The following is an 18,737-nucleotide window of genomic DNA, read 5'->3' as shown; positions in this document are numbered from 1 at the left end:
ATTGGTCGGACCAACGACCAATGTCTGGCGTGAGTATTGAAGTGCGCGCGAATTTGACAGACGTACGCCAGGCGTGGACGACGTCCAGGGAATTGGAATAAAATAACGTTTAAAAGAAAAGTAATGCATACGAATTGGGAAGGATGTAACTGTTTATGTCAAACTTCAGCTTCGACCGACAACTGGTGTGAAAGTGAAAGAAGGAGACGACGTTGTGAGCAAGTTTAAATGCGAGCGACACCTTGCTAGCACGTTTGTTTGTCGTATGGTATTTGAACAGAGACTGGTTGTAATGCGGCGTCAAGATACAGAATGGTGTTTCTGCCGTTAACGACAGAAATTAACTTCGAAGAACTTCAACTATGACTCTTTTGGCTCAGTCCGGAAAGAGATGGATTACGGCTTCATGTGGACATTTTGTTTACCACACTCGAGATATGCAGTGGTATAAACGCAAGTTCACCAATATGTCAGAGGAACTGGACCGGAAGGGTCACCTACAACATGAACGGAAGGACAACGTAAAGCGGAATCACTGTCCAGCGACATCTATTGTTGAGGTAAGTCTTGATTTTGGAGATTTGATGACATTTGCTTTGGTTTTACTGTATAGTTGTATAGTGCTGAATGTTTCTCTTCTTGTGTTATTTGGTTTTAAATATTTGGAGAGTCGTAGTTATGGCCCGTATTTACATTTATAATTTATAATCAAGAAAAATTTTGTATTATTGTTATGGGTAAAATAACCCAGCGAGGGTAGTTCGTATCTCGAAGGCCCACTGTACTTCAGGTAAAATAACGCAGCGAGGGTAGCTCGTATCTCGAAGGCCCACTGTACTTCAGAGCCACCCCTTAAGTGTTCCTAACAACAAGTAATTCAGCCAACAGTCATGAAAGACAAACCACACACGTCAAATGTTAAAGAAAATACTGTTTAATTAAAAATCTTAATGGCTTAGGCATGAGAACATGGCAACACAGGGGGAATTAAAAAGACAATAAATAAAATCATATTTACATAGCAAACAAAAGCAATGAAGACATTAGTAGGTACGTTTTGTTGTTGTTGAAAAGGCGAGTTAACAATGTTATATATGTATATATATCATTAACCAGAGGTCTGAGCTTATCAAACTGGCTAACAGGGAGTGTATTTGTATGCATGTGTTTTTTCTTCTTCCCACAACTGTTTTCCCTGTCATCGTTCATGGCCCAGAGTGTTAGTCCTGTTAAGTAGTAAAAGCCTAGATAGGGTAATTGAAAACTCAGATAAACTAAGGTCTTGTACCCTCTGTATCAAACAGAGGCTGAGAAGACGCTGTAAAGAAACTAGCTGCTTTCACATGCTTTTTGTTCAGGGCTTTAAAGCTGTAACTTTCTGTGAGGTTTCACCAAGATAACGAAATCTCATGCCTTATTTACAGACCTCAGCTGCATGTGGAGGCAGTGCAGACAGTCTAACCTTGACACAAGTGTTTGTTTTTGTTTTTTTTTTACCAGCCCTTGCACTGTATTTAAGTCAGAACAGTTATGGAGTAAAATTTAAATATAAATAAAATCTGTATATAAGGAAAACACAAAATCCAACAAATATCAGTAAAAACGTAACAAGAAACCTCAGACATCTGCCTAGTATTTACTGTTAGACATATGTATAATTTAACAGTTTACAGTGTATTAGAGGAAATATTTCCCAATTCCAAGAAAAAAAAAAACCAAGGTCATGGCTTAAAAGTTTCATTTTCTTAGTTAGCTTTAGTTAGTCTGTTTATATATGAGAAAACACACTGGATCAACCTGGTTTTATGGATGTATATAGTTTAAAAAGTTGGCTAATTATTTAATGCCCAAACATTAAAAGACCCCCCTCCAAGCTGTCAGTAAATATCTTCAGTGAGAACTTAAAGGCCCAAAGTAAGGTGGACAGAGTTTTGTTTTTTTCTCTGTTGAATGGTTCAGACTGAGATTGACTGAAGGCACATTCAGAAACTGTTTCGAAGAAGGCAAACGGGATGAATTGCACGTGTCGTATCACTAGTGAATAATCTCAGTGTAAGTTTTATATGAAACAGAGTTCATGTATGTATGTTTTAACTTACAACATTACTGAATTAACTTTTGATGTAAAATTAACCCTGTGGTCTTCAAAGATAGGACTGCAACATAGATAGGGATATTTTTAAGCCCACCCCACATCGACACATTCGCCGCTATTATTTAGAACGCCTCTGTAATTCCTACAAAACTGATATTATCATTCAACAAAAGAAGTAGAATTAGAAATCGCTGTAATTTTCTCCACTGTGGCACAAATAAATAAAAAATAAAATTGAGACTTGCTAGGCCGTCAATGTAATAGCTGTGTGATCTACATGGGGGCCCTGCCTTATACCTTGGGGGCCAATTAATTAACTTTTACCAATGTTAACCAATGGCAAAGGGCGTATGTGATTAGACCAGAAACATGAATTGATCACTAATCCCTGGGTGGACTAATAACAAAGACTCGATTTAAAAGAATATGTAAATTCAATATGATGAGCAAGAAAATACAGTCATAATTAACTTCCTGTCATTACTTAGTTTATAGAACCCTGACTTAATACTGAGTACCTGAGTCCACTATTTTTGTTTGCCTCAGTGCGACTCCTTTCGCCATAATTTGTCAGATATTTAAATGTTCTTAATATAAATATGGCAATGTTGTAAAAGTACAAAAAAAAGTACACGACAATACATTAGTTTTGACAAAATAAATCAGCCTTCAGTAAACCAGAGAAATCAATCAACTTGTCAGAATTCTGCCAATGTTAGTACCACACAGCATGACATGTTTTTTTAAAGTACAGAGACATTTATCTTGTTATTTTATTTTTTTTAAAGTTTGACCTATTGTTGATTTAGGACTGAGAGAAGATATGGAGTCATCCAAAAATGAGGGAGAGCCACAGAGACACGTACAGAACCTTGCAATACTGCACTGCAACTGAACACTCACGTACAGTACATAAGCATCAACACTCACACACGCGCACAGACATAGACACACTATGGAGTTAATTACTAATTTCCTGACTGTAACTCACATCACTTCATATTTGAATGCCATAACATTGCAGACAAGCCCGTAAAAGCACCATAAAGCAGCTGCCAGGGGTGAGTCTCGGAGTCATATAAAAAAAAAAAAAAAACAACCCAAAGCTTAATGAATAAAGGTATTTAGGCTTATGTCACAGGTAAGCAGGCATGTTGGAAATTTGAAGTTTTCCCTTTGCCTGTCTACAAACAATTATGTCACATTTCCACTGCTCAGTAACCTGTATCCTCCAGTACCAGGAATGATTTACTAAAATGACTAGATGAAACAGATTATGCAAATTAACTTGGACTTTCTTGTCTATTCGATTAGTCCAACTTCTTCTTCTGAGAAGTGTCTTATATAAATCCACCTCGGATCTAGACCAATGTCGTGTAATCTCCATCTAGATAGTATCTGTACTCCTATCGGTCCTTTATGGGCAGACATTTTTTAGAGCTGAAAAAAATTGGTTGACCCACAGTTGACCTATCTCTTCATAACACTGGTACTTGTATTATAAACCCCACAGTTGACCTATCTCTTCATAACAGCAAGGTTAAGCAGTGACCAAAACCCATTACTTATGTGGATGACAGTTTAAAAAAGCGATTCATGTAAACTAGGCCTCAAACCTTACTGTAACGAGGTCAAAGCAATGCTACAGAAACAAGATTTTCAAGGACTAATTTTAAGGACTTGTTTGCTGCAATAGCGCCATATCAGATCACTGTAATGCTACTTTGAAGCCTTGAAATGAAATGCTTTCCCCAACAGCTAAATGATACTGCAATTGCCTTGGCCAAAACCTCCAATCTCACCAAAATGTGAACATGATTTAGTGGCTACTAAGAATAAGATGGAACTAACTAACAACATCCCATTTTGTTTTTAAGTATTATACTCTTTGCATTTTCAAGTGGATTTGAGATGGAAAAAGAAAATCTCATTGCCATTCTATCAGTTGCATTATGAACGCAGCTAATGTCAGAAGATAAAGTCGCAAACATAAGGGAATATTATGTTGTAATAAGTATCTTATAGGGAGCCAAGGTTCAAATTTTTCAGGTTTTCCCTTTGTTCAAGTTTACCCCAGAATGTCATAAGTAGTTACTTTGTGTTCCAGCAGAGGGTGCACTTAATACAGTTTAACCTGAAAAATCCCCTTTTCGCTCACCAGTGTCATTTTTTAATCTCTTACATTGATCCTCCCACATTAAAATGTCGTCAAACATTTTGGACTGGTATCAGCCAATACCTTAAGTGAAATGTTCAAGGACCAAAAGGCTAATCAGGAAATCCATAGAATGTCACGTTGACATTTTTTTTTTCTATTTTCTGATATGACATGATCACAGCCTTACCCCTCAGTGGACATCCTAGGAATGGCAGGAACTTGTGCTCATAGCCCTGCATGAAAGTGCTTGGTTAATTCTATCCATTTACCTATTATATTGGCACAAAGTGAGAACAGAATGACGACCAAACAGGAGAGAAGTATCACTGGGTGTGTGAAGACTGTGCCTAAGTGGCGATGTGCGCCGCAGAGGGGATGGTGACAAACTCTCGAAGGATGTTCTTGGCTGTCTCCAGGTTGTTCTGAGCGATCATGAGAGCTTTCTGGATGTCCTGGATAGAGTAGCCCTGTGACATTAGGCATTCAATCTCACCATTGAGGGCCATGCTTCCTGCTACTGTGGGAGCAGGAGGGAGAGGTGGAGGAGGAAGGGGCAGGGTTGAGGAGGTGCCAGGGAGTTCTGGCAAAGGGGCAGGATATTCACGATTCAAAGGACGTGGCCTCCGGTCAGAGTTTGCTCGCCGCGGGAGGGGTTTGGGAGGACGTTCAGGATCAACACCAGCTGAAACAAACATACCTGGAAACATTTAAAAGAAATTGTTAAAATCTGGACACTGTTTTAGAACCCTTAATTAGACAGTTCTGACAATGCCAAAAACTTACCAGTTTCTACTGCACTGTCAATGCTGAGAGCACTAAAAGCAGCCATGGGTCCACTCATATCTGACAGGGTTCTTCTGGTGGGAGCTGGAGGGATGACTGGTCTAGGAGAGTCATAAATGTAAGCCTCTTCCTGCATTGAGTCTTCTGTCTTGTCTTGGAAACCCGCTGTGGTATGTTGAGGATGATCTAGAATAAAACAAAATAAAAAAATTGCCATTGTTATCTAGACCAGGGTTGGAACACATTTAAAAAAATAAAAAATAAATTTACTGAGGTGTTTTACCCATATCAGAGGACTGTGCCATCTCGGTGCATCCAGCCTGGGCCTTAATGTTACACATGGACTCGTAGACCTGGGGGTCTTCAGAGTCACTGTCAGCCTTTTCACTGTTGACAAAACATCAATGGTGAGTGCAGGGTTAGTAGAGTAATGATTTGGTGCCTTAACAGGCTTTTTTGACAATCCTATATTTTTTACAGCTTTAGATACATTCTACAGATTTTTCTTGACCAGCAAAAGCCTGGACAAACATTGCCACCTGGTGGACATTAACTTAACACTGTTGAAAATGTATACAGTACACTATATGCTGTATGTATAGCCTGAACCTGGTCCATTTATTCTGGTGCTTTGCAAGTTGGAGCAGAATATATTCCATCGTATTGTCCTAGTTGTTGTTACCTGACATCATTGTGGTCTATCTGGGCTGCTGGTGGTGGTGGTTGTGGTGGAGGAGGAACCAAGGAGCCTGTTATGACTGACAAAGCACCGTGAGCTGGAAGAGATGTGGGACTCATGTACTCATTCTCATCACAGTCAGACGACGGCGACTTCTCCCCGCTCAGTGCCACAGATGGTGGCAGGGCCCTGGTACATACACAACACAAACACATGCTTGAACAACTACATCTGTAAACAATGATAGATCTAACATTATTGGTTTTGTATTCTTAAATATGCTAATTTTCGTTGTAGTTTTTTCTAAATTAAAAAGTATATAAAAAAATGTAAATGCAGAACTGACACAATATGTTAAGATGTTAACATAGCTTTATACCTTGCAGCCAGGCAGTAGACAGCATTTGTTGCTGATTGAGGTTTACTTCCTTCTCCACTGATGTCGTTGATCTGTATAAAGGCTGATGGCGCCTTAGTTGCAGGCCGTGGTACCATGTAGTTGGAAGCCCAGGTGGACTGGTCTGGAGTGGAGGGCAGAGGTCTCCTCTGGAGTCTGGAGTCTTGGCCTACCAGAGGGGGGCGCTCTGGTGGAGGAGGAGGGGGTAGCTCTCTAAGGGCTGGAGGCAGAGGTAGAGGCTTGTCTCTGTGAGTGGCTGCAATCTGAAAGGGTAGGAGGAGACGGTAAAGTTACCTGAAACATTCATCTTAAAACCACAAACATTTTCTCAATGTCTGTAGTTTTACTGTTTACTCCGACAAATTTACCTTAGCTGTTGCACCCTGGGCCAGGGCATTGTGGGAGGTGCAGGGTCTCTGCTGCAGGAGGTCCAGTCTAGGGGGCACTGGAGGTAGCTGAGACACTGGAGATGCTGGACGTTCCACCTGTGTGCACACATTACGTATAGACCTACTATGAAACATCAGTAAAACTTTAGTTTGTTTTATTGTCCTTCAGGCATGGGATACACTACTTCATTAATAAAACTCTTGAAAATATATAAGAAAATATAAATAATTATAGGAATAAATACTTGAAAATATAAATAATTATAGGAATAAATAACATAAAATAAAGTCCTTTAATTCTACATTACATTTTGGACATGTGACACTTACCTTGCTGCAGGCCAGCCTGCTCATGATAAGGTGCTGATCTTCCATGCGATCATCATCATCTTCATCATTACCAGCAGCTTCTGCTCTGCTGGACCCCTGGAAACCAGCAAAGGAGGCTCCGGTGGCTTTAGGGTGGAAGGGGTCCACTACGATGGGCTCCGTGCCTTTAATTTCACAGCGGCAAAAGGGGCAGCCTTGACCTTCTGACTCCTGTACCACATAAAAAATCAGCCGATAAGATCTTTAGGTAAGCACTAGCACGTAGCTGTGGTTTCTGCAACATGCTCATAACAACTGAACAAAACCAAACTTTCATCCTGTTACGTCAAAAAATAGGCCACTTAAATTGCAAACACATTTTTGGAAATTCTTTGCTTAAATATTTGCCATTTGCGCATCCTTCTCCTGCTGGCCTTTGGTTTACTTTTGAAAACTCTGTGATGTCACAACTGCCCCTTTAGTGTTTCATTTCTATTTTGAAATGGGAATTTCTTTTCTATTTCTCTTTTTATCTAGCATCATCTATCCTGTGGTAGCAATGCATTGCACGCGATTCACATGTGCAGGAAGTTGCACGTTTCACTTAAACTAAAATAGCATAGAGGAAGTGGCTGATAATATTTACTGATTAAAACCATTGTTGAACTTGAGCTCATACTGTTGAAGTTTGTACTTCTGTAACAACATTGCAAGCAACCCAGGGTAGGATCAGTAAAGATCTGTAATGGTAAACATGCATAAACTGACTGAAAATAAATTGCAGCTTCACATATATATTTACAAAGGTGTAAATGCTAATAGCTTTATCTTTTTCTAGATTCAAAGAGTGGTGAAACTAAATATATCACGTGAAATACAAATAGTCTTTAGGAAATCAGACTTTTTTAAATGGTTCTGTGAATTAGTGCAAGAATGTAAATAAAGGTCTGGAAAAACACTGTAGCTGACTGAACATTTTCAGACTGAAATGTTGACAAAATAAGTGGGATTAATGGGAAGAATATTAAAGTTGCAAGCAGCCCTGCAACCAGGGTTCGCAACCTCAAAAATTGAGTTGATGCATCAGTTTAGAAGCTACTTTTTTGTACAGTTTTGCTTTGGGTGATACGTCTTAGATATATTGGCACAGTTACACACTGTAAATGTCTTAGGCACATATATTGGCACAGTTACACACTGTAAAACATTAAAGAAGTCTTAAGAGATGAAGTACAGTAGACCCACCTGCCACGCAGTCAGACAGGAAGTGCACATCAGGTGCCTGCAGGGCTCGATCTTCACGTCCTTGTCGTTCTCTGCACAGATCTTACAGAGCTGGAATGTGGAGCCCATCTCACAGTACAGCTCATACTGCTCCTACAGGGAGACATGAGAAAGCAGAGGAGTCACAGGATGTTTAAATAGGTCGCAGGTAAAATCCTGTCATATTAAAATTGAACTTCACAAGATGTTACTTATTTATGATGACCAGAATGTATGATTTTTGACTGGTTTATCACTAGATGAAGCCCAACCTGAGTGACTTTGATATGGTCTTGTGGAGAAGGTTCACAAAGACCTGTTAAGTCTGGGTTCTGTGCACGTCCATCAGGGAACAGATAGCTTGAAAAACAGCAAGGAAAAACACACAGATTCAGCAAGGTAACAATTTTCTATTTCCTTAGGTTGTTTTATATGTTGTGAATGATTCTAATTTTTTACTTTTTCTAAGTAAAAAAGCCATGTTTCTTAAGTTGATTTCATAAGCTTTAACACAAGGGATGGAAAGTTTTGCCTAAACCAAGAATAGAAAGAGACAATTTGAGAAAATCCAGCCACTACATCCCACTCCTTCCCGCTGGCCAAACACTGGAAGTTATTGTCTGTAGTGAAACATTGAGTAGGGGGGTTTCTGCAGTACTGTAGGCTGTAGATACCAGACTGCAGTTCTACCAGTAAATGATCTTTACTTGCATCAAACTTTTCTAGTTCTAATGTGTAGTCAAAGCAACTTACACTGTAGGTTTTGCCTACTGACTGCAAGGCTGCCAGATGGAAGCCTGGAGCCTGTATTCATGACCTCAACCAACCTATTGTCAACATAACCTACCCATCAACAGCAGACATTTAAATATTGTGTTTATCAAAACAACAGAGACAGCATTTTTTTTACTGATGGCCAACAGGAACAGTGTAACAACCTTGGCTTCACCTGATGGATACAGTTGATTATCACTCCCATCATAGCCACTCAGGGCTGGAACTTTTGTGCAGTGCGTTCATTTATTTGTAGTTTGTCTGAGAAATTTCCATTATGACACTGGTTGTCCTGTAAAAGCTGTCTCGTGGTAACCTAAAACCTTTTGAAAACCCAACCTTAGGGGAGTGTATAGATCCATCAAAACTTGTGCTTTGACAGCCAGTTATAGCAGGACTCACAATCCTTCTCTGTATCCATCAATGAGGGCTTGGAAAAGCGGTTTGTTATGGGGGATGGTCTGCAGGATGTTGCCGTCAGCTGTTACGTAGCCGATTGCCCACTGGCCCAGTCGAGTACAGCTGAGTCTAAAGATATAACTGTGGAGACAGGCAGCATTGTAAACCAACAGTTTTAGAGTTTAACATGTATTCAAAACAGTCAGACGTTCAGTAAATGGAAATCATTTCCTTTGGTCTTTTCTGGTTCATGCAGATTAACATCAGGTTATCTGTGTCTAACCTGCCAGGTTTGTGGATGAACCGGTGCAACCGGGCTTTGACCTCATCATACGTTAGAAAGGCCATGTAACCAGGATGTGTGACAGCCAGACTGTTCCAATTCCTTAACAGGGACGACCATGGCTACAAACACATTCACAAAGAAACAAATTGTTAAATAAAAACAGAACACGATTATTTGAAAGGGTTTTTTGTTTTATATGTATGTAACTGGAACATTTATTTTCTAGTCAAATGATGAAAATGAGCTTCCAGCACTTAGAACAAGAATAAAAAAAGTATTGTGTGAATTATGGCTAAAATACAACAAGCAAAATCAATTTAAGCTTCCTACAGTGCAGTACCATTATTGACTGTGATGTGAATGTGAAATTTATTTTGGCAGCGTCTGTACCTCTGCGTTAGAGACAAACTCACTGAAAGATTCATAAGGTCGATGGAGGTCTTCTCTCAGACATCAGACGAGGATCAAATTACAAATGTTTTATCTCTCAATGCCTTTTTTATTCACTAAAATATTCATGGCTAAAAACATTTTAACATCAAAACGAATGGTAGGACGATGCAAGACATTATCACAAAGTGGGATAAAAGACACTCTCGATTATTCTGTTGTCAGTTCCTAAGTCCTACTAATGGAAGAACATTAGCTCAAGGACACTATCCCTAAAATGTGGATCAGTTCAACCAGCAGGGGGTGTTGTGGCTGACAGAGTAGGGTTAAAATAGTATGGAGAGAATTAATTTGAATATATTGATAGAAACTTGCCTGGAAAAGTCTTGTGAATATATCAAATTCAAAGACGGAGATGTAGTCATTGCAGGTGAGGTCAATGGTGGACTTCAAAGCCATGGCCTCTAAGCCTGAGCTGATGGGGTGAAACTCATGGAGAGCCTGACGAAATGTCCTCCACGGCACTATGGTCCTTTGTCAGAGGACAGAAAAAAACATTTTAGAGGAAGTTTCCAGTAATGATGATTGGGAAACTTGTATTTAGCTCATGAACTCCACTTTTGGCTGGTTGAATGTTTATTAACAGAAAAGGAGAAACTCACTTGTCCCCAAATGACCGTCTCCAAAATTCTGCAGCGTCAGCTTTGGTGATTCTGAAGTTGTCGCCCTGAAACAGGCCATTGGGGAAGATGGCTTTTAGCTCTGCGAGCATGTGACTAAAGATCAGAGACAGTTTGGTGAGGTTTCGTCTGGGAAGGAAACAAAGAAGGAAAAGAGAAAACAAATGAATATGTGACATACTTTTCAAGACGAATCGATTTGTTTTACACAGCACTTTTTATTTTTAAACATCAGACTGAAAAAAAATATGAGGGACTCTAAAGGATGTTGTTACTGTTAACTTAATCTGAAATGTGTATTTTTACTCATCTTTGATGGTTTGTATTTCTTTGTGTTGTATCTAGCAGTTAATTAGGTAGCAAGTAATTTGGTGTAAACTGGCTTGGCCCAGTTTGGACACTTGTTGTGGAAAGTCTTGATACATATCAGACCGACATGTCGGAAGGATGCCCTTTAGCCTACTCATTGCTTTTTCTGAGAAATGGAGGGAAGTGAATGTGATTATGCAACTTTTTAATCGCATCACCACCATTTAGAGAGGAGATTTAAACAGAAGTCACTTGAATCATTTTGGATAAAGTCACATATCGCTTATGATCAACACAATTTTTGTAAAGTCAATAGACATTTTTCATCTCTTTATCTGTATTTATCCATTTACAATATCTGTTAAACTCATGTTTAATTATACATGTTCAAATGCCATTTTATTTTCTTTACCAAAGGGGACCTTTGGGGTTGCTTCAAGGAAATTAAATTGCTAAAATAAAAAAATAAAAAAAGAAAGAAATTGGTGTACCTGGGTTGGGAATTCTCCTCATACATTTTCTCCTTGGCCTCCTTAAAAAGGCTCATTGTCTGCTTCGTCTTGTTGGTCAAGTTCTCCATGACCACACGAAAATACTCATTTTCCCCCAGGGTCTCCATTTTACCCTCGTATCGGGACAGAATGGTGCGTAAGTGCTGGTAGGTATCTGGCAGCAGGTCTAGGATGTAGGGCGGGCTGTTCTTCAGAGCCACTTTGGGGTTCTGGCACAAACGTACCACCTGGAGAAGAAGCACAAAAGGCCAGTGAGACACGGGAAACTTTCCTATCAGTTCATTCCTTCTGGCAATGGTAGAGACTAGCACAGTTCATTCCTTCTGGCAATGGTAGAGAGTACAGTATGCGTAGCTCATCAGCCTTTTGAAGAACATCTCACATTTAGAGTTATTTTGAGATCAGTTTCTTCTAACTTGTGCTTGTCTAAGATTGCTTATCTAGTCAATATATATTCAAACCAAGTTCATAGCAAAGATCTCTGTTCTCAAACAGGAAATGCTTCTGTATAAGCCATGAGTATTGCGCATGATTAACACTGTCTGCCATCTTATGGCTTATGTAAATGCTCACGATACTCTGCATTCGTCAAAGCCACAGTATCACATTTTTAGAATGCAGCAGTCGGCTTGGTAAGAAATGTGTTATTATTAGTAACCACAATGGTCAGTGTGGGGGGAAATGATCCCTGTTGTAATAAAAGGGAAATTCAAAGGAAAAAAAACTTTCTCCAGTAATGGAGTCGAGGAGTCTGAAAACTGATTCTTTCAAATTCTATGATATGCTGCTTTGGCTGTAGTACCATTGCAGTCCAACAGGCTGCAAAAAAGCTACTCCCCCAAAAGAAAATAATTTAAAAAATGGCCAACTTCTGTCATGAAATATGCTGTCAGATATTGTGGTTTAAACTGTCCATATCCTTAAAACGCTCATCCCAGGATGCCATTTCATATACACGTATACTGTCCAAATTATTATAGTTCGCATTTGGAAAGAACGAGTGCTTTTGTTGCAAAGTCACACCGATAAATTATCTTCTTATTTGAATAAAAAAAAAAATCAGGTGTCAAAATTATCAGTAAAATGATTTCAAACATCATGCAAATCTTAGCTACTGATGGAACACCAGAGGTCAACAGATACAACACAGGGCCAGTACAGATGCAAAACATTTGACATTTAAAGTCTCCAAAATTGCCCAGCCACAATGGCCACATGGGCTGTTCAGTGGCCATCATAGCCATGTTTTCATTCAGTTTTGGGCACATGACAGGCAAAACTCTGCACCACAAAATTCCTTTCCCCTGATAAATTAAAAAATTAAAGTGAGAGGAATGAAACATCACTACCACAATGTTGACCTTTCTTTAAAAAAAAGGAAATTGAAACCAGCTGTAATAAAAATAAGATAACCACATTTTAAACTGAGCTGACCTTCCTAATTTAAAATTCTGTCCTTATATGCATGGCTACTGTCTTTTGCTTCTCTAAAACTGTAAATACTGTAGTCTTAATCAGTGAGGAACATCCAGTAGAAAGAACTTTCTCCACAAGTACATCAGTTCTATGGGTCTTTTTGTTAAAACCAATTATAGGGTGTTTTTTCGAAAGGCTTTTTGGTTCACAATGTTTATAGCTCAAGGAGGACAACCTTATCACTGTGACCTAATTTGTCAAAAATAAGTCTAATGAAATTATTTCTTGAAACTGACTGTACTTCTTCTACAGCTGCCATTTGTTTTTTTGAGTCTCAGTTCCTGATACAGTATCCAAGTGTAAGCTACTGGCGGTTAATGCTTAAACTACCTTTATTTTTGGTGAATTTGATCGTGTTTCGTTTAAATATAACATAAGAGGTCTATGAAAAAATGCAAGCAGATGCAACATGGGAAAAAACAAAGCTTGTAAGTTATGATGAAGAAGAAGATAAAGCATAACAAGGATCATAAAATAGTAGTGTTGAGTATATGTTATCATATATTCAAACCATATTAATAAAAAGATCCCAGACCTACATTGGGATAGAATGTAGATCGTGACGCAAAGACTAATTGCAGGCTTCAATTGGTAGGTATTGGAATTGAATCATAGTATTATTCTTAAATTGTGGGTCTTTGAAGGACAAATTGGCAGACCGCATGACTGGATAATACCATTTAATATCAGCTTTGAAGGTCTGTGCTCAGCCTGGGTTTTACATGCAAGATAAATGTCGAATGTGTTGCCTCCACTTCTCATCTCAAACTGCAGTTTGTGTTTGAATGCCACATATCTTTGGATATAACCATTCTGCCTTAATATATGGTAGTGTTTTTCATGCTGTGTTATGTGGTGTTATGATGTATGCTTTGTGTATAACTGGAGTATTTTTGGTAAGTAGAACTGAGTGCCTAATAAAAAGAATTGGGTCAGGCAAAAAAAAAAAAAATTGTGATAAAGTGTGTGAAAAGGGATGCTGAAATTTATCTATTCTAAGATGCAACAGCAACAAATCCATCCTGATACACTAGAAATTCAAAAGTAAAAATCTTGAAACAATGGACCCACCAACATATAAATCCTAGGGTTTCAAAAACTTGAATCACAGAATACATTTTTTTTTACTACACAATTATTATCAGCATCACGCGAGGACTAGAGCCAGTCCCAGCATTTGGGCCAAGTCTGGGTTCCACCCTGGAGAATTCACAAGGCCAAATTTCACCAGTATTCACACCAATTTTCACAACAATGGTTAACTTAGCTTAAAAATGTAAGCAAGCCTGCATTTTTTGTACTATGGGAAGTACATGAAGAAACATGCAAAGTCCATACAGGCAGACCAGGGATTGAAACCAGTGATCTTCTTGCTATTAGGTAAGGGCACAAACCACTTCTCCTCCGTGCCACCACTCTGGGTCTAGCCTTAAAATTGACTCAGGAATATTTTTAAGAAATGTCTTCATTAAATGAAAAGATAATATTGGAAAAACATACATTACGGCTTGGTAAGAAATGTGTTATTATTAGTAACCACAATGGTTGTGTGTGTTGAGTGCCTTGTTTTTGTCGTTAAAAATAGCCTTATTCATTAATATTCAACACTGTAAATGTATTACAATGTAATACTGTGTGGAATCAGATGTTACCAGGTAGATAACGCTTAATATGCATGTTGTTACCATTAATGGCTTGTACACAGTGATAAGGCAAATACTTGAATCAACTATTCAGAGTGGATGAATAAATAATAAGTGATACAGGGGAGATGTTCTGTATGCGATTGTGCATAAAAGTTAACGTTTAAAAATGTCATCTCCAAACCTTTTGACTCAGTGGTGATGAAAAAGACGGACGTGGCACAGTGACTACTCCCAGTTTGGGTCTTTTATACCCCTTTTAAACAGCGTTTTATAGTTCACGGTACCTTGTCCATGAGTTTCCAACATTTTTCTACCAGCTTCTTGTCGACCACGGCAGGTTGGTGAGGCTGGAGAGGCTGCTGGTGCGGCTGAAAGGCGTCCTTCATCAAGCCGATGAGACCGGCGCCCCTCCGCGGATTTCCGGCCATTAAATCGCTTTGCGACCGGGGGGGGGGACAGCCCCGGGGCTGAAGTTGACAACCGGGAATATTTTTTTCTATTACCGGCACGGTGGTTTTCCTTCTTCCTATGAAAAAAAATACGACTGCTATTTTTGCGCCTGGTCCGTACTGAACATCGGTGCCAGTTTGTCCTGCAGAGGCTGAATAAGCAGCAGTAGAACAAAAAGCCTGTGTGTACAGTAACGCAGCTAATGGCTAACACATGTTACAGCAGAGAAAAAAGACACTAACTGATCGGAACTCGAGCTTAAGACATTGTGGCGGTGTATCCTGCAAAGATAGTTTGCTGTCATTCACCGTAGACGGCGAGTTAAAGCCCCACTTGAGAGGCCGAGCCTGGTTTACGTTAAAGGCTGCTGATAAAGCTCACAGCTCGAGCGCAACAGTCAGACTTAAGAGCAGCAGTAAGAGTAAACAAGGATGTCCGGTAAGGGTTTTCAAAATTAAAGCGCAAGAGGTTGCATTTGTTTTACAGTGAAGAACATTTCACTCGAAGCAACGTAATCATATCATTAATCTTATATTTTAGTACGACACTAGTTTTGCATTGAGGCTTATTTGTTTGTTTCTTGTTTGCATCTACAGTTGAGGAAACAAGAAGCAAACAACTCAGATCTCACTCAACCTGAACACAAACTGTTTGAAATTTCCCCTTCAGTCAGCTGTGCTATTTTCAAATACCAGACGACAGGTTCTTCCCCCAGGCTGTCACCCAGAAGTGCTTGGTAACACTGCATTTCCAGTAACTTCATATTTGTATGTAGTTTACATATTCATATATATAAGAGCAGGAAATCCAGCCTAAAAAAATAAACTCCTAAATTTCTTTGGACTGGGATTTCAACCCAGGGCTGAAGCTGGGCAATCTTGTACAACTAAATCAGTAGCATCTTATTGTTTCCAGGGCAGTGCAAGAACAAATTAAAATACTTTGACAAGTGCTCATCTGTAAGCTAAAACATTTAACAGGTATACACGTGCAAATACACGTGTAAATATATGTGTAAATGTGCCCACGTAACGGCCCACATGTATAAAAAGTATCATAATAGCTGTGTGACACGAGCAGCTCTGAACGTCTTTCACCCTTCGTTGCTTCTCATCTTCTCCTATACGGACCACGCCTCACTCACAACGCGGTAGAAAAGCATATTCCGTGAGTTGGCAAAGAAATTGAACAAATCAATATTTTAAAGGCAACACATATGATTACAATTACTCCCACACAATGATAAGCTTAGGTTTCCAACCATAATGATTGTAATCTGTTCTTATTCTTTTTAACACATTTAGTACACCTTCTATTACACAGCATTCACTGTTTTCCTTTGTAATACCATCCATCTATCATTGTCTGCTTATCCGGGGCCAGGTCGTGGGGGCAACAGTCTGAGCAGGGACACCCAGACTTCCCTCTCCCCAGACACTTCCTTCAGCTCTTCTGTGGAGATCCCGAGGCGTTCCCAGGCCAGCCGAGCAACAGAGTCGCTCCAGCGTGTCCTGGGTCTCCACCCAGTGAGACACGACCCAAGCACCTCCCAAGGTTAGCGTCATGATGTAAATGCCTAAGCCACCTCAGCTGACTCCTCTCAATTGAGGAGCAGCGGCTCTACTCTGAGCTCCTCCTGGGTTGACAAGTGCCCTGCCACGCTGCAGAGAAAACTCATTCCTTTTAATCATAACAGTAGTACGTTTATAACATTAAATTTATAACAGTACATTTATAAAGGACCATAAGAACAATATAAAAACTTGAATGCACAATGTACAAATGTGGTATTTGGTATAAATATATTTTTGTTTTAGAGAAACCAGACCACAGACATTTCATTTAGTAAATTCTGTACTTGTTCAACATTTCTTATCTTGATTAAACTTTATCTGTCCCTTTCTGTCTCGACAGGATCACAGACATTGGCACAATCATCGTGGCATATACATCATTTATGGCCAACTAAAAAATAACTTTCTGAAAAACATCCAACTAGGGCCACCTTGGTTGTCATGTTTTTTAACAGTTCATTGTATTAAAGCTCCTTGAAAACTCAAGGCAATATTCAAGAGCTGAGCTCCCAGCTCTTTCTGCTGGCCTCCAGGTAAAAACTCCTCAGACAGCTCTCTGTATGTGCTGCAAACTCTACGTTCCTGAACATCTTCCCGGTGGATGGCGTGTTTCCACCTGTGCCGTGCTTCTCCACACACCACCACCAAAGATCTGCGAGGAAGCTGCACAGCTACTCGGACTTCCTCTTCAAGTCCCATCTCAGGCAGACCCTCCTCCAGAGACATGGTGAGTGTCGTATCTGATAACATGTTGATAGTGACCAGGCGCTCCCCCCATAGCCAGGAGTCATCTAGGTGTGGGTCAATAGCTGAGCCCCGCTTAGGGTGATAGTCCAGATTACACTGCTCCACTGGTTTAAAGTTTGCCAGCAGTGGCTCCTGCTGCATCCTCTGCACAAGTTTCTGGCTTACTGCAGGGAGTCCTTTAAAGCTGCCAATGCGTACTTTTCTTTTCTTGAAGTTTACTTTTGGACCAAAGTCCTGCATTAAAAGAAGAGACCATTATATTTTTAATATAGCATAAAATTTTCAATGGATCATTGACATTAGGAATATACTGTACATTAGGGCAAACTATATTATAAATGACCTGCTTCCTTCGACCAGACTGAGATATAGCCCACGTATCCTGGTCCATGCTGTTTATCAGAATCTTCTCCGATATAAAGTTGTCCCACAGGAAGCCTCCAGGAAATGAAAAGGATGCAACTTCTGCATTTTTACAGACTGCAAGCCCAGCTTTAGGATCGTAGAGGAAATGATGCACAACCTAAAATTAATACATAAAAAACATGTGACTTTTCCTTTAAAGAACACCGCTTAAAGAGTCTCGTGTTCTTTAATATCACTTTCTTAATATCACGATCTTTGACACGTCAAATTTTATTTACCTATAAGCTTTTGCCTTGCTTTATAGGTGCTCGTAACAAAAACTCAAGGACAAAAGCATTTGACGTTACTTGGCAATTAATGTAGCTAACAAAGAAGGTAATATAACCAACCAAAACGGTAGAATAATAGTAACGCTATGTTTGGGTCGAAATCAGACCGTAACTGTCCTGTTGGGGCTTCCGTAGCTAGCTAGTGTTAGCAAGAGACAAAAAGTGTCCCGTTTTTGTCATGTAAATCATTAAATTCTGATATTATATAGGAATGTGTACCTTAGATTCTTTAGCTTCTATAATTGGCCCTTCGGTAGGTTTTTCACAGACCAAACACCTCCGAATGCCTTTACATCCACATGAAGAAACACCGTCATTACTGTCAGGGGGAACCATCATGATTGTCTACAGTAACTTCCGGGTTAGTAGCGTAACCTACCAAACAACACTGCCATCTAGCGCAGTCTGTGAACCACTCCTGTAGTACAACAGATATTGGGTAGGGGTCGCCAATGACAAGCAAATCAAATTTTGTGTCAGATATTATAAACGTATTCAATAAATCACGCCCTTTGTGTCTAGGAATAATTTTTTTTGTTAATGCTATAAAAATATGTATTTTTGTAAACCAAGTTTAGCTATTTAAAAACAATTTTGTTAATGCTATAAAAATATTTATTTTTGTAAACCAAGTTTAGCTATTTCTGAATGCATTGACTATTCCTCCCTGGTATCAATGTCTGAAATTTGATTCTACTTAATTCTGAATCTATTGAATAGTTGAAA

General features: G+C 39.4%; 2 protein-coding genes and 1 long non-coding RNA gene across 4 annotated transcripts; 1 reads left to right on the top strand and 2 right to left on the bottom strand.

Annotated features, from left to right (window-relative positions):
• The first annotated feature begins 52 nt into the window (after window positions 1-52).
• On the top strand, window positions 53-17,040 carry LOC112488588 (uncharacterized). The gene is made up of 3 exons (XR_003052807.1): window positions 53-560; window positions 16,379-16,549; window positions 16,910-17,040. It is a non-coding gene; the product is annotated as an uncharacterized LOC112488588 (long non-coding RNA).
• Window positions 919-15,751, bottom strand: LOC103395395 (E3 ubiquitin-protein ligase CBL-like). Of its 2 annotated transcripts, XR_001761609.2 has the most exons (16): window positions 14,830-15,751; window positions 11,403-11,650; window positions 10,585-10,731; window positions 10,298-10,454; window positions 9,530-9,651; window positions 9,250-9,387; window positions 8,346-8,433; window positions 8,056-8,187; window positions 6,832-7,041; window positions 6,481-6,597; window positions 6,095-6,375; window positions 5,719-5,904; window positions 5,320-5,423; window positions 5,037-5,222; window positions 3,614-4,950; window positions 919-3,565 (listed from the first exon to the last, which is right to left on the bottom strand). XR_001761609.2 is itself a non-coding variant. In XM_008333100.3 (15 exons), exons 1-15 carry the CDS (start codon window positions 14,971-14,973, stop codon window positions 4,601-4,603), a joined length of 2,610 nt encoding a protein of 869 aa, XP_008331322.1. In that variant the 5' UTR covers window positions 14,974-15,751; the 3' UTR covers window positions 3,588-4,600. The 2 variants fall into 2 exon arrangements, 1 of the variants encoding a protein (XP_008331322.1); XM_008333100.3 differs by lacking the exon at window positions 919-3,565 and having other exon boundaries at window positions 3,588-4,950.
• On the bottom strand, window positions 16,588-18,486 carry alkbh4 (alkB homolog 4, lysine demthylase). The gene is made up of 3 exons (XM_025065407.1): window positions 18,231-18,486; window positions 17,660-17,839; window positions 16,588-17,550 (listed from the first exon to the last, which is right to left on the bottom strand). The coding sequence occupies exons 1-3, from the start codon at window positions 18,348-18,350 to the stop codon at window positions 17,026-17,028; spliced, it is 825 nt and encodes a 274-aa protein (XP_024921175.1). The 5' UTR covers window positions 18,351-18,486; the 3' UTR covers window positions 16,588-17,025.
• Window positions 18,487-18,737: the final 251 nt, after the last annotated feature.

The sequence above is a fragment of the Cynoglossus semilaevis genome, chromosome 19 (assembly GCF_000523025.1).
Source record: "Cynoglossus semilaevis isolate Cse_v1.0 chromosome 19, Cse_v1.0, whole genome shotgun sequence".
In the NCBI taxonomy this organism is placed as follows: domain Eukaryota; kingdom Metazoa; phylum Chordata; class Actinopteri; order Pleuronectiformes; family Cynoglossidae; genus Cynoglossus; species Cynoglossus semilaevis.
The sequence above is the reverse complement of the archived record's forward strand: the minus strand, read 5'-3'. Positions and strand labels throughout refer to the sequence as shown.

What these genes read in the sequence shown, in the direction of transcription:
- alkbh4 (XM_025065407.1), bottom strand. Translation starts at nt 18,350, where the DNA reads ATGATGGTTCCCCCTGACAGTAATGACGGTGTTTCTTCATGTGGATGT. An exon ending in TAGAAGCTAAAGAATCTAAG is followed by an intron (nt 17,840 to 18,230) that starts GTACACATTCCT and finishes TATTAATTTTAG; the next exon opens with GTTGTGCATCATTTCCTCTA. An exon ending in AGTCTGGTCGAAGGAAGCAG is followed by an intron (nt 17,551 to 17,659) that starts GTCATTTATAAT and finishes CTTTTAATGCAG; the next exon opens with GACTTTGGTCCAAAAGTAAA.
- LOC103395395 (XM_008333100.3), bottom strand. Translation starts at nt 14,973, where the DNA reads ATGGCCGGAAATCCGCGGAGGGGCGCCGGTCTCATCGGCTTGATGAAG. An exon ending in TTCATCCACAAACCTGGCAG is followed by an intron (nt 9,388 to 9,529) that starts GTTAGACACAGA and finishes CTGTCTCCACAG; the next exon opens with TTATATCTTTAGACTCAGCT. An exon ending in CCTGTCTGACTGCGTGGCAG is followed by an intron (nt 7,042 to 8,055) that starts GTGGGTCTACTG and finishes TATGTGGTACAG; the next exon opens with GAGTCAGAAGGTCAAGGCTG.